The sequence below is a fragment of the Serinus canaria genome, chromosome 7, assembly GCF_022539315.1.
Source record: "Serinus canaria isolate serCan28SL12 chromosome 7, serCan2020, whole genome shotgun sequence".
NCBI lineage: Eukaryota > Metazoa > Chordata > Aves > Passeriformes > Fringillidae > Serinus > Serinus canaria.
In genome coordinates this window covers 5,707,620-5,722,578 of record NC_066321.1, presented here as the reverse complement: position 1 = coordinate 5,722,578, position 14,959 = coordinate 5,707,620, and the positions used below count along the sequence as shown (strand labels likewise).

The 14,959-nt window shown below is 42.2% G+C and overlaps 1 protein-coding gene across 1 annotated transcript in view; it reads left to right on the top strand.

Moving 5' to 3' along the window:
• THSD7B (thrombospondin type 1 domain containing 7B) overlaps window positions 1-14,751 on the top strand; it is a 297,684-nt gene extending 282,933 nt beyond the window's left edge. The window contains exons 22-29 of the mRNA XM_030241847.2: window positions 323-468; window positions 5,446-5,605; window positions 5,952-6,125; window positions 6,215-6,310; window positions 7,388-7,470; window positions 8,382-8,574; window positions 11,839-11,926; window positions 13,597-14,751. Of these exons, the coding sequence (XP_030097707.2) occupies window positions 323-468; window positions 5,446-5,605; window positions 5,952-6,125; window positions 6,215-6,310; window positions 7,388-7,470; window positions 8,382-8,574; window positions 11,839-11,926; window positions 13,597-13,678 (1,022 nt within the window). The 3' untranslated portion in view covers window positions 13,679-14,751. The remainder of the gene's footprint in view (window positions 1-322; window positions 469-5,445; window positions 5,606-5,951; window positions 6,126-6,214; window positions 6,311-7,387; window positions 7,471-8,381; window positions 8,575-11,838; window positions 11,927-13,596) is intronic.
• Window positions 14,752-14,959: the final 208 nt, after the last annotated feature.

Here is a 14,959-nt window from a genome sequence, read left to right as displayed (position 1 = left end):
TGCCATAGGAATTATTTTCTTGTCATATTCAATAATCAGGATCTAGTCAAGTATTTAAATGTGTTGCATAAACAAATACTATATTTGGAAAACATACAAAACCATGTTTCAAAAGTGTGCTTGAAAATATCAGCGACTGCATTTCTTAGACTTAGCAATCGCATCCCTATTATCCAAACAGTCTTCCCAATTAATTGCTTTTTTAGCAGATTTTAGCGCTGGGAAATGAACCAGGAATGCTGATAAATTACAAAATCTGTCTTTCTTTCCTCCTTTCTTTCTCTCTGGCTGTCTCTGCTGGGCTCTGTGCTGTCTGTCCTAGGCCAGATGGTGCGTGGGCGCTCCGTGGTGCTGCGGGCAGCGGGCGAGGGCAGACCCTGCCCGGAGCAGCTCTCCCAGCACAGGAGCTGCCCAGTGAAGCCCTGCTACAGCTGGCTGCTGGGGCCCTGGTCTCCCTGCACAGTCCAGGTAGGAATTCCTCCAGAGCTTCCCCCTGCCCGGGGTCAACGGCAAATTCCATCATCAGTTTGTGGGATTAATTGCTGGTCGTGGGCTCGAGGTGTCTCTGTGGCTGGTGGAGGTCTGCAGGGAAGAGGGGAAGTTCAGGAGTGGTGAACCCCTGCCCCTCATCTTCCAACCATCAGCAGCCATTCCTAAGAGGTGATATGGGTTGAAGTACTGCAGGCCCATGGAATTACTGTAGGGGATTTATGGAGTGAATGTGTTTGACTGGGCATAGTCATGGTGACCTATAATTTAATTACATGAAATATCTCTAACAATAAAATAGATACACTAGATATCAAGACAGCTTAGCCTTTTTAAATCTTTTTTTTATTTCCTTTTTTTTTTTTTTTTTTTGAAGGAGTGTACAGCAGGTCTTCCCCCCCAGGTCTCCAGTACAATAGTGTGAGTTATTGTGTGAAGGGCTGGTTTCTGCTTTCTCCTCACCCTGGCTATCTTTTTAATGATCTAAAAATGTCTGAATTCAGTTCCCATGTGCTGTCCCTATGCCTGCCACCTTTGTTCAGCACTGGGGTCATCATTTTTTCACTGGCAATGACTCCCATCAAGCTTGAATTGACTTTTTCTTCCCCTCCATGTTTTTTCTTCTCTCCTTATCTGTTAGATCACATTTCCAATATTAAAACGTATTAGTTGGTAACCCAGTTTAAGCAGAGGTGAATCTTTCTCAGTGAGGTTTATCAGCCTGCTTAAATCTGGCTTTCGTGAGATGGAGGCAGGAGAAGTGTGGTGGAAACGAGCCCTGTCTGGACCCAGGGGACAAGACCTGTGCCAGATCTGTGGCTGCTTCTCCACATTATATTGTGTAGGAGATTGAAGCCAATAATGCACATAAAGGCACACATCCCTTGTGATTTCTGCTCTGCCAGTGCCTTGAATACCCACGTGGTTTCTCAGTGTGGTGGAGGGATGTGTAGTGAATATGTGAGTAGCACAATAAATAACCAGAATTTTCTCAGGTTTTCACAAATGAAATCTGGATTGTGACAGTCCAAGATCAGAGAAACAGAAGTATATTTATATTTCCTCTAATCAACAACTCATTGCAACTACTGATGTGAATGTGGTCCTTATATGTGCTGTACTCAGCATGTATAAAATGTATAAAACATATAACATAAACAGAACAAAATTATAGCATCAGCTGATATTTTGTCTAGCTAACATAAGCAGATTCTGTTAAGCATCAGGGAAAAGACTTTCAACCATAGGAGCTAGCACAGCTGATAAAAAAATTAGTAGGGAAGCTGAATTAAGGCTGTGGCTTACTCCAGATAAATAACACATTGTGCAGATTAAAGTGTGCCCATCCCAACCCCAGCTAAATTTCAGCTCAGAGCGAGTAATCACAGCATTCCGTAACCCAGATACCATCCCTGCATTCAGTGACTTAGAGCCTGCTTCTCTCCTTCAATTACCACTGAGCAGTTTCTCTCCCCTTTGCTTTGTTTTGGAGAGAAGCCATTCTATTCATGTTCACTTCTCTTTAATGAGGTGCTTAGGAATTAAATGTAGTTCATAAATACAGGGTGATTTATTCCTGTGCTTTACCCAAAAAGAAGCTTAAGCCTGTGTTCTAAAGAAAGCTTTCAGAATTCCTGTTTTCAAGGATGCTTTGTGAAATCAGGTAAAGCATCCTATGGTAAAGCCATAATGCATGGTGTGAAAGTGTCTTCCTGTAATAATAGAAATGGGACAATTAATTATAAGGCTAAAATATTTTTTTCTTGTATTATAACTGAGACTGCAGTTCCTAGTTGTAGGAGGACTATTTTATGCTAAATTGACTTCATGTGAATAATTAGAGGTGTCTTTGTGGTTAGGAATAGAGCCTGCTAAGTGTTCTGTGTTGCTGATTGTCACAGTATGGAAATCAGTGTGTAATTGCACACATCCCAGCACACCTGTGGCATTATGGGGCATTTCCCCTGCATTCAGAGGGGTGCAGAACTTAGGAACTGGTCAGTACATCCAATTTTAAAGGGTTACAGGACATTAATAATTTTCCTTCTAGAGTTGAAGTGGTTTACTCTGATTAGCTCAAAAAAGAAAAGAAAAAGGAAAAAAAATTAGCAGTGTCTGACACTGTTCATTATATTTTCCATTAAGGGAATATAAGTGGAATAGCCAGGCATTATCAAACATGAGCTGGCTGACATTCCTCAAAAGACTGAGAACCTTTCCTTTCTAACAGTTTTAAAAGCACTCCCTTAAATGTGATCGTGCAACACTCCCTCATTAGAGAGACTTTTACCTGATTAAATGCTCATCAACCTGTGAAAGCATTGCCCAATCAACTCTTTACCTAAAATAATTGTGAACACACGAACCCCAGTAAAAGCCAAAAAGGGAAAACTTTTCTTCAAGGCACATCTGGGTGAAGCATCTCATTAGGGCTGTTACCTCCTGTCTTATTAGGGTGTTTTATGTGGGAAGCATCAGATGTGATGGGAGAGAAGGCTCGTGGAGATGCTGCCTTACCTTAGTGTGTTACTGAACTCCAGAGACTCCTCACTGCCCAACACAGGAGGTGTAAACCTTCTCCTCATTTTCCCATCATGGTGAGCAGGGTGAGAGGTGGAGGCTCCATGCAGGTGCTGGTGGAGGAGCACATACATCCTGTTCTTAGGAAACCCAGCATGGGTTCTGTGTTCTCAGTAGGGTCAGCATAGGAGTTTTTGCAGACAAATGGCAGGAATCCCTTGTGGAAGTCAAATTCCCACATATTTCCAGCAAGGAGATCATGATACAGGAAGCAAATCCTGGTCCTAGGCAAACCTCAGAGGATGACACCTTCCTAAGAGGAGCATTTGCAACAGGGAATTGATCCCCGGAGCTTTGAATATGTGATGGTTTCCTTGGCAGTTCACCTCTGATTAGCAGCTATTCCCTGCATCCTCAGTGTGCCATTGCTGGCACAAACTTCCTCTGGTTCCACACCTATTGACTAGATCTTCAAATAATTTGTGAATAATTTTGAAGATGATGAGGAAGTTAATGCAGTGCTCCTGCATTGCTTAAGACCTTTTCAGATATACCAAAAAGCATCTGCTACTGTAAGTGACAGGGTGGCATTTTAAGTGTGTCCAATTGATTGTAAAAAACCCATTGGTGGTCTTGAAAGAAAAAAAGCAAGTGGGAGCCACTGTTAAAAAGCAAATCTTTCTCTTTGGGGTTGTTTTGAGAATTCATAGGTTTGGGTTTTGGTTTTTTTTTTATTCTAGACATTAGAAAATATGAATGAAGCTCTAATATAGTGTGATAGAAAAATGGAGAGTGTTGCCTCTGGCCTTTTATAGTGGAAACTCTTGTACTGAAAGAATTTATTGTTTTGACCTATTTCTTTCTCAGCATTCTCATTACTTATATATTGATATGTATATAAATAATTATGTAGAAGTATATTTTTGTTTGTAGAAGTATATTTTTGAAAACTCTTCTTGTCTTCTCCAGTCATTTAGTCATTGTTTGAGTCACTTCAAACTGGAGATACTGCAGTTTGATTAGTGCCCATTTCCCCCAAGAATATTCTCCCTTCATCTTCTGTTCCCACCAGCCATTTCTAAGCACTCTAACCCAGTGGACAGCTGCATTGAGTTTTTCACACACCATTAATCTCAGACCCCAACAGAAGGTTCTGCAGTGAAACAGCAATTTAGAACAGTAAGTTACACACCGACAAAAGTGAAACACTGTTAAAAACCTGGAATCTGGCTGCATACAGTAAATCTACACTAATACATCTTTAAGATGCTTTAGATTAGCACTGCTCTAAATCCAGGTAGTTATGCTCTTTTTATTGTGGATCTGCAGAAAGGAGGGAGAGAATGCAGAAGCTGCCAGGTGTGTGCAGGAGGGGCGTTCTTGAGATTCCTGCTAGCAAACCTGCTGCTGGATGAATGCACTCAGTAGGAGCCATTCTGTTCTGCAGATGAAGTCCATTATTTTAAAAGAATCCACTGCCAAGAAATCCAAAGGAGCATTTCCCTTGGTTATATAAAGGCAATGTTTCTTCCTTCTTCTTGAGTTTTGTTTACTGAATTTTTCTCTAGTGCTGTTTCCACGAGGCTTCAGGCGCGCGTTCATAAGGCATCATGCAGACATGAGGCACCTCAACAGCATCCCAGCTCTTCATCTGATGGGAATGAAACAATTCCACTCTCTAGAAATTGCCTCAGTGCTTCATCTCTCAGAGCATCCTCAGCCCTTGATCATAACTTTAGCCCAGGAATATTGATTTTCCACTAAAGGCTGTCATCCTCAGTAGTTTGGTGTATGCCAGGGTATTTCAGGACTGGGATGATGAGCATGGAGTGGCCCAGATGGAGCCTCCTTTTTCTAGTTCAAATGGGATTTAGTGCTGACAGGTGATGGCTGATGGGTTGGTGTTTTGGTAGAGTGTGTGACATGGTGGTCACTCCCTGTAGAACATTGCACAGACAGCTCACAGTGCAGTAAAGATTTTTGCTGTTGCAGGGTTTAAATCATGTGAGTGCTCTTCTTGGGCTGTATCATCAAAGGAGGGTAGAAGAAATGTCTGTTCCTTATGAGCAAGCCCTGGTCTTGGCTTCTTAAGAGAAGCCCAAAATGTCTGTGCTCATCTAATTTGGCACTAATTAAGAATCAGTAAATTCATTAATTTGAGTAAAAGGTATGAAGGGCAGACCTCAAAGATAGTTTTAATCCTTTATGAATGTATCCTCTTCCACACCTTTGAAAATGACATGTTTTCATGTGTGGCCCTGCCCCTGCCTCCTTCTGTGGAGAGGTGCACAGAGGTGATCTCCATCTGTCTTCTCATGACTGGGAATACTGTTGCAGACCCAATTTGAAGACTTTTCATATAGAATCAATTGTGTTTCTTCTGTCATTTGCTAATGTCATTGATGTGTGCCTCTGTTCCCTTTCACCATCCCCTAGGGTGGACAGTGTGGAGATGGATTGCAAGTCCGCAACCTCACGTGTGTAGTGCATGATGCATCAGTTTCTGCTACATCCAAACCAGTAGAAAATGCATTATGTGGTGAGCTACCATCAAAGGAAAATGTGCTGGAGTTACCCTGCTCTGTGCCTTGCCCAGGTAAAGGCTTTGGAAGGTCACAGTGAATTTTCTGCCTGTGGTAGCTGTCTGAGGTGGACATGCTCCCATAGTTTTGAGTACTGTCAGGCCTTGTAGCACAAATCTGTGCTTCAGCAGATTAGATAAATGCTCAGTCTGCTGTTTCTAGACCATCTAAGAAAGTCTTCCTTTGTTTTTCTGAGCAAATGAGATTCCCCATGAAGCAGAAAATCCAAATATTGTTTACTACAGAGAGACATCCTAGGGATATTAAAGCTGCTGTATGCTTAGGTTAGCCTTATCCTTATCCTTACCCTTCAAGGCTAATTCTTTTTGAAAACCTGTGATTTCTTGTTTCAATGTGCAGGCGACTGCCACCTGACAGAGTGGTCAGAGTGGAGCTCCTGTGAGCTCACCTGCATCAGTGGCAGGAGCTTTGAGCCCACCGGGCGCCAGTCTCGGTCCAGGGCCTTCATCGTGCAGGCTGCAGAGAACCGGGAGAGCTGCTCGGGACAGGAGATGGAGACACGGCCCTGCTCAGGTAGCTGGGTCACAGCTCTGCTCCCTGCCCATCAGGGCTTTGTCCTGGGCTGGTTGCAAGGTGAGGAGTAACTGGTGTTGGTGTTGCAGGAGGGAAGTGTTACGACTACCTGTGGCAGAGCAGCCCTTGGCGGGACAACGTGCGCACGGTGTGGTGTCAGCGCTCGGATGGAATGAATGTCACAGGTATGTCCCCACATGGCCTCGCACACTTGTGAGTGAAATGTCTCCACAGAGGCTTTTCTGCTACTGCATCTGTTGCTCAGAGGGAGTTGGGCATCCTTCTTCGCTCTTCCAGAATTTCAGTTTGGATTTTTGTGTGTAGGAAAGACGGGTGGGTGGGAGCTCACCAACCTTGCTGTCAGCTGAGCATCACACATGTATTGCACAGGAGTATTTGGGCTAATTGCCCTTACTGTCTGGCTGGTCATGGGAAGAAATGAGTGCACACATACTAAAGGGCTGCCTTGCACAGCCCTCAGTTCAACCTTCCTGTGGCTATGAAGAGCAGAAGAGAGCAACACGCGTGGTAAAGACCCCATCTTCTGTACCTCCTCTTCTTTTCAAAACACAGGAGTCTCAAATCACTCAAACTGTGAGATCCCTGCTGTTGCTGTGACCTACAAATTCTGCCTGTGAAGGATGAAAAGGGGAATTCATGGTCAGAACTTTGAAGCTCTGTGAGATTGACAGAGGCAGTAGGGCTGCATATCCATGGGATCTCTTTCAATATGCACAGGGTAAACGAGGAGAGAGTGGAAAGGAAAACGCAGATGTTCATGTCTAGTTCTATTTATAATGACTAGTTAGGATAATAACAAAAGTCTTATGTGCAAAGGTTGCCAAGTATTTAAGAACTCATTAACATGTTTTTATTCCTATAGAAGCACAGGCTTTCCCAAGTGAGGATGGTCAAGGGCGTTATGTGGATTATGTCTTTTTATGTAGATAAGCCATTAATGAGGACACAGAAGATCTGCATCTAATTCTTGATTCTGTCCCCAACTTCCTATGTGGCCAATGGCAAATTGCTTAAATCTGTATATCTCTGTTCTCCATTAACAAGATGGGTATGATAATAATTCCCTGCCTTGTTAAGGCAAATTAATTAATGCGATGCCTTCAGATATTATGTTAATGTGCTTAATAGACTAGTATTTAACTATATAAAATAAGCAGGCAAGCACTTCTTACACTGTGGTGATCTAAGACAAAAACATTTTGAAGCGTGCTCTTGAAGGCACTCAGTGTTTTCTTTTGCAGGAGGGTGTCCTCTTCGGACAAAACCTGCCGAAGTCCGGCACTGCAGCCCACCGTGCAGAAAACCCTTCTCCTACTGCACACAGGTAACTGCTCACTGCAGAACAGGGCTGGGGAATTCACTCGGCAAGATTTAATCAGATTGCATCTTAGATTGCATTCCAGGACTTAGAAAATAGTTTAGTTTGTCCGTGGTACCACCTCGAGGATGTTGTGGGAAGTTCATCCTGAAAGAAAACCATGAACCTGCACAAACAATGTGGTGTTGCAAGTTTGGGTTTGTTCTGTGGAGGGGTTTTGGTTTTAATTGAGTGCTGTTGTTCTTTCGTAAAGGGACTGTTTAAAACTTTTGTAAAAGAGGAGATAAAGGAGCATCAATCACCTGTTTGTATCAGACTCTCAGACAGACATTGGAGATGTAAGACAATTAGGAAAGGAAATGAATATTAAAAAGCCATTTTAAAATAGAGTATCTATTTAGTATCTGAGTATCTATTTAGCAAACCACAGACTGCTAAAAAAAACCTCTTGAAGAAACTGCTTAGTCTGATCCGGGGTAATGGATATTTGGGCATAATAAAGCTTTATTTTAGATAGCCTTGTGAAATACTGGAGTGCAAACATGTGAGGAGGGTTTGGGTCTGCAGGAGAATTGGTTTTGGTTTGTCTGTTCTATCACCCAGCAGGGTCAGTGGGAAAATTGTTACTTGCTGGAGGAGTTTGCCACAGATTCCTGTTGTTAAGCCTGTTGGGATGAAAATGTTTATATGTTGGACTTCTCTGTAATTACTGACTCTTTTTCAACCAATTCCCCAAATATATTTGGACTTTTTTGAACTAAAACGGGCTTGCAGGTAGCAGTTCCTGACTGGTTTGGTTTGGTGGTGGTGAAACTGCAGGTTATACCTTGCAGTTTGTTCAAGCTTTCCCTCCAGTGTGCACTGTTCTGTGAGAGGGCACTGCTGGGTTTAATGCTGAATTCCCTTTTATCTCCCAGAGAGGAGTCTGCGGCTGTGAGCGGGGATACACAGAAGTCATGAGATCAAATGGGCTCCTGGATTACTGCGTGAAGGTACCAGGTTTAGAAGATAAGAAAGCTGATGTTAAGACCATTGCCGGAAAAAATAAACCTGTCAACTCCAAAATGCATGACATTTTCAAAGGATGGTCTATTCAACCTTTTAATCCAGGTGAAAACTTAAATATGAATGGAATAGATTGTCTTTAGAAGGTTTCTGTAGAGGAAAGGTACAAGCTTTGTAGATGATAGCATCAGAGATTGTGTCTGGGAGCTGCAGAGCGACCTCCCAGTTTCCAGCTCGTGTGCTGTCTTTCATGCCTTTGTGCCTGCACAGAGGAATCACAATCTCTTATGTTGGGAGATAACAAAGACAGAATGAAGCAATAATGTTTTGTAAAAGTTTGTGATTTGGGGGGATGTTTAGAACTATTATCTGATGATGTTTCTGGAAGTAATATGTTTGGCCTAGGAAAGATATTGATCACTAGTGCTTCAGAAGTTTCAGAGGAGAAAGGGCTTAAGATTTCATTAAAGAAAACATTGATTGTTTCTTGCCATATTTCAATAACATATGAAAAGAACAGGGTAGAAAGTGTACAGTTTAGTCTTGAGGGTCAAAGTTACAACATTAGAAGTGTCCCACAAAGGCAGACAAGCTGCTGTGCCCAAGCAGCTCATCCCAGTTGGATCTTTGACATCCATAGCAAAAAATCCTTCCCAGCTGGAACCACAGAGTGCATGTGCAGTCTGGTCCATTGCTCTAATAGCTGGTTCCCATTTAGACTGTTGTTTTGAAGATGAATTAATTCAAAACAAATTTCTGAAATGCAAATAGGACTTTAAAAATGGGAATCAAATGTGTCAGGCACATCAGGTTTTACTGAAATGCATCTGTTCTCCTCGTGTTATAAAATACTGGCAGTGCAATTCCTCCCCCTCTTCGGGTACCTGGCATTGCATTTGTTTGCAATTAGTTCCTAATGAACACAAGACTTTAGAAAACATGGAGAGAAAGGTTCTGTTGGGGGTTCAGGGAGCCATAATTCTGTCTGATATATGTGATCACACTTTGAATGTTACATTTACATATTTGATTTGCAGACAGTGGTTAACCTTTGCGTTGACAGTCTCTGGGCTCACAGAGCTCAGCCCAAAGCCTTTTAAAGCTGGCTGCTTTTCCATCAAGCCCTTCATCCAATTCACCCACACGGTTCACCTGCAGTTTGAGTCTCAGGTGTGGGGTTAATTGCCTTTTTGTCAACACCCCTGGCTCTCTGTAGGCTGTCTTAGTTGGGTATCACCTCTTTGCCTGGTACCTTTATGGGAGGGAGATGTAGGTAGATGCTGCAGCCCTTTTTAAATCAGCATTTCAGTCTGCAGCACTAAAAGCTTCTGGAGGGCTTTACCTCAGTGAGAGCCAACTCTCACCCAAGGTCTGCCACAGAAACAGTGACTGAGGCACTTTTACAGAACAGGGTGTTGGCTAATTTACAGTAGAAATGTTATAGAAACAATATATGGGAAGGGAATAAAGGTGCCCCGTGTGTGCTAAGTGTGTCACCAGCCCTGTGGCATCCTGCAGTTAACTCTTCAGTCTGTATGTGCTCCTCAGACCCCAGCTCAAGGCCAGTGCTCTTCAAATCCCTCCCCTTTGACAAAACATGTAATTGCTCCTCTCAAAGAGGCTCTCAACTTCACCAGCCTGGGGATTTGTAGGGGTTACTGCTGGCTGAGCCAGGACACCACTCTTACCTCCCATTCTGCTGTTGAAAGCAGGTCTGTGGTGAGAGCTGCCTGTATGGATGGCATTTAACACCCTGCAGCATCACAGTCCTTGACATGTGTTGGTCAATCAAAATACCTGTGCCTTCTCCAGCTTATCTGTGGTTTCCATTTACAGTTTGGAACACTAATTTTATTTTGATTCAATGAGGCTGATAATTTTGTTCTTCTATAAATGCTCTACAGGAGAGCACAGAACTGATTTCAAATCAGGCTGTGTTTTTCCTCTCTTAACTGCACTCTGAGAGGCCAGAGTTCAGGTACAGAAACTTTTCTTTGACTTGAGAGGCAATTTAAATAGCACTGTTTAAATTGTCAGATGACATGGTCCAGTGCCTTTCTGCTGGGGCTGGAGAGCAGAGCAGCCTTCAGAGCAGACATGCTGTGATGCCTTTATGGGGCTGTGACAGTCCCTTTGCAGGATTGCTAAGTATTTCTTGGCCATCTCCAGGTGAGAGGGCAACAAATTTCATACCTAGACTTGAGCAAAATAGCTCAAACAAACCAGGCCAGTCCTGATGAACAGAGCTCTTCTCACATCGGAGATAGCCTGCAAGTGTTTTGAGGAGCAGAAAAAATCTGTGAGAGGTACCCAGCCTTTCCCCAAAGTCTGGAAGAAAAATGAGAAAGAATGGGATCTGATTAAATGTGTTTCCCTTTGAAAAAATTTGTCATTCAAACATAAAATGAAAACCAGGCTCAGTGATTGTCCCTCTCACTTGAGTGGATTTGAAATGGCCTCTGTCAAGCCGTGTCTGTGGGCACAGCACAGGTTCCTGTTCTGCCTGCAGTGTGTATTTGCAGCTCTGTTGATGTGAATCAGCTCAGACTGCTGCTGTGTGGCAAAGCACCAAACCTGCTCCCTGCAAGGAAAGCTGTGCAGCCAGCAACAGAAATATTGATCTTCCCAAAATTGCTGTTATTATTAATGCAAAGCTTGTAATTAAGGACCTGTCCAAGAGAAGTGTTCTGAGACAAGGGAATGTTTGAACAGACTCAAGCCCACGTGTGCCTGGAGGGGTTCCTGCAGGGCTCCTGGGTCACTGCAGCCCAAAGAGCCCAGTCCACAGCCTTACCTTGTCTTAAAGCCAGTTTTGTCTGCTGCCTGTGCCCCAACCAGAAAGCTCTTTCCCAGCTTTATCCCTCTTACTGTTACAAAGCCTATTCTTGTTTTTATTCTAAGCTGAATTCATTCCCATTTGTTGCCCAAGTGTTTCCCAGTTCTAAGCAGCTTTTCCACTTGTGCTGGTGTTTACCCCAACTGACCCCCAAGTATTTATAGAGAACAATCCCATCCCTTCTCAGCCCTCAGCTAAACACATCAGGTGTTGCCTGTGTCTGTCTGGGTCAGCTCAGCATTGAACTGCCTCTGCCAGAGCAGCCACTGGGCTCTAGAGGGAATGTATCCCAATTATCCTGTGCCTCTGCCCCTTCCCATTAAAGTTTTGTCTTTAAAATTAGGGTTTTTTTTTCAGAAATCTTCCTATCAAAAATATGGGGTTTATTAATTATAGCCAGTCCTTGCTGTGTTCCCCATCAATGATGCTACTAATTTCTCTTTAATTGATCTCTTAAAACTTTGTGTATTTTAGAATAAAGTTTTTCATTTTCTCATCTTCTATCTCTGTCCTTTTTCCTTGTCTTCCCACAGATGGTAAACTGAAGATATGGGTATATGGAGTATCAGCTGGAGGGTTCTTCATCATCATTTTCCTAATTTTTACATCCTACCTGATGTGGTGAGTATGGCAGGTATTCTGTCCATAAAGAACAGCTAGTTTGCTTTTATTTAAGCAATCCAAAATACCCCACAACACTGCATTGCAGGCATGTAATGCTCAAGGCTTCAGGAAAGGATGGAGGCTGGACTATCTAAGTGCCTTCATTTGGCCCCTACCTCAGAGTAATTAAAACTCTCCAAACTGAAAATGTTAACAGCTCTTATTGTGAGCAAGTTTGGTGGCCATGCAGGGAAAGAATTATTTTTGGTTATCAATAGGCCCTTATATTTATTCAGACTTCTGCTGGGATTAGAAAGGGGTTTTATTGTATTCTTCAAAAAAAAGATGAAGTAAAACTGAAGAAAGGCAAGGAGAGTGATTGGAACAAGTAGCTGGCTTCTGCTCAAGGAAGGACTAAATAGAATAGGGAGATTCAGTTGAAAAATGATGTTTGATGTGGGAATACAATAGAGATATATGAAACCATGAATGGGGGAGAAAAGGGTGCTATGGAATTTTTATCTCCCACAATAAAAGAAGTAGGAGGCATCTGATGAAATGGTTGTTTAAAATAAACAAAAGATATTATTTTTCCCACAGTGCATTATTACCTTGTGAGCTTGCTGCTGCCAGGGCTGTGCATGCCAGGAAGATAAATGGATTCAGAGATGGCTTAGGAGTTCATGGGAGATTGGGTCTCTTGGTGTTAATTGTGGTTTCTTGGCTGTTTGCTACAGCTCAGAAAATCCCTAAATAGGTTTTTGCAGTGAATGCATCCAGTGAAAACATGTCCTGTGTCTAAGGCTGCTCTTGCCAGCCATTGTTAAGGACAGGGTACCAGGTCTGCACCTTTGGGCTCTGGGGTTTTGCTGGGGGTGAGGGGAGTGTCCCCTCCCTGCTTGGAGGACTTGGAAGGCACTGCCATTGATCCCTCTGGGAGGACAGAAAGGGAGAAGGGGGAAGCATCCAGGTGTCCTGCAATTCCCAGGGATTTGGCCTGAACTCAGAAACAGTCACAGTGCAAGCTGGCCCAAGCCCTGTCCAGTCAGGGCAGGCAACCACAGAGTCACAGCCATGGCCTGAGAGCATCACTGCACACTTCCATCCAACAGTTTATTGCCTTTCTCTCTCTTACTCTCTCTCTCATTCTCTCTCTTGGGTTAAGAGCTCAAATAATAGCAGCTTAGGAGCTGCAGCTCCCTTATTTTCCAAGCCATGTAGCTCCATTTCTCTGTGGCTTCACAGCAGAGGATACAGAGGATTTTTTAAATAACATTACACACTTCTCCATCACTTGGAGGCTGCTGAGGAAATGCATTTCTCAATAATAATAATTGTTGCTTCAATACCATGCCCAAGAAAAATGAGAATATCCCACTCCCAGACAGCTCATGTTCCAATTTTTCTGCGAGGTGTTCCTTGTTTTGTCAGCTGTGAGAAGAGCTGGGAGACAAATGTGCTTTATTTCCTCTGCAGATGTGGAGCACAGCTGGCTGCCCCTTTCTGGCAGGCTGTGTGTCCATACCACACACAGGAAAGCACCAGAGGGGCCACGTGGTGCCACCCAGTTACAGCATTCAGTAGCCACTATGGAGAGTTGATTTTTTTAAATTGAAGTTTGGGAGTTGATGATGTTTCTGAGCTTGTTACAGTTTGTAATTTTGTCTTCTGAAATGCTTTTCTTGCAGCAAAAAAACGAAGCAGCATCAAAGCCCTCCACCACAGCAGAAGCCTCTAACCCTGGCCTATGATGGAGACATTGATATGTAACATAAACCAGAAATCCAAATGTAGACATCGACTGCCTTAACTGCTTTCTTTTTTGGAACTCTCCGACTTCTCAGTTTTTTGAGGAATCTCCTGATGTATAATATCCTGGGCAGAACAGAAGTATTGCAAGCTGAAAATTTTGCCACCTCTATTTAAAAAAAAAAAAAATGGAGTAAAACACCTGGATCTTGTAAAACTTTTCTGAAGAGAACAGAAACTACATCCCTTCCTGTTGAACAATGGGAATAACAAAAAAAGAAAGAGAGAATCTGCAGACATCAAAAGAAATTAGTTGAAAAAAAAGGCATGACAATCCCAAGGAAATTGTGACATTTACTGTAAATGACAAGTTTGACACAGCATCATTATGCACTATATTAGTGCAGGGTTCTTTATTGTTCACATACTTCAACAATGAGTTTTCTAGTGTTTACATTTCGTTCAAAGACTTTAAAACCAGATCATGTATTTTGAGAAATGCAAGGAAGAATGAGTTGAAGTGTCTGAAGTTATCAGGTTTTTTAAAGTTTCTTCCTTCTTATCCTGTTTTCTAGTCTGGAATATGATTTTGCTTCATTTCCACCTACAGGACAGAATAAGGATCATTATGAAAAAGCATAGGTGGTTTCTTAACCAAGAATATTTTCTAAAGAGCTGAGTAGATAAGTGTTTTGATGAATGGCTAGAGGATTTGATTGTTTAAAAAGGATTTTAAATTAAATTAAACCATGTAGATACATTATGGCCAGTTTAAATTGTTATTCAGTTTAATTAAAACAAACTCTGCTTTTGTATTTAAATTTTCTTATCTGAAATATTTATAAATTCCTTTTTTTGAATTTAATTACCTGACCTCATTTAATATACATCAAACACAAATGCAGTTTGTAGAAGGTCTTGCTTTTTTAAATGTTTCAGAACCACTGAGAAGTTACATGTCGTAAAATTCTGGGAACATTTGAAGAGGGTAAGTGTTTATAATAGTGTGTGTTGCAAGTAAGAAAGTGCCATCTTGTGGTATTGACTTGTATTTATAAGCAAATAAAATGCTAAAGAGAGTGAGAAAATTGCTTCTGGTATGTTGAATTAAATGTGTGTAAACGACTTGTGTTATTAGTCATTTACTGAGCTGAGATTGGCCCCGGATTTCAGACTCCTCTGGCATTATTCTGTGCTGCAGTGATTAGTGAGAGAAAGAGTACAGACAAGTACAAGTCGAGAGAATAATTGCAGGTCTGAAGAATGCTTGGTCTTATTTTTAACTCAATGCTGCTGCTTATT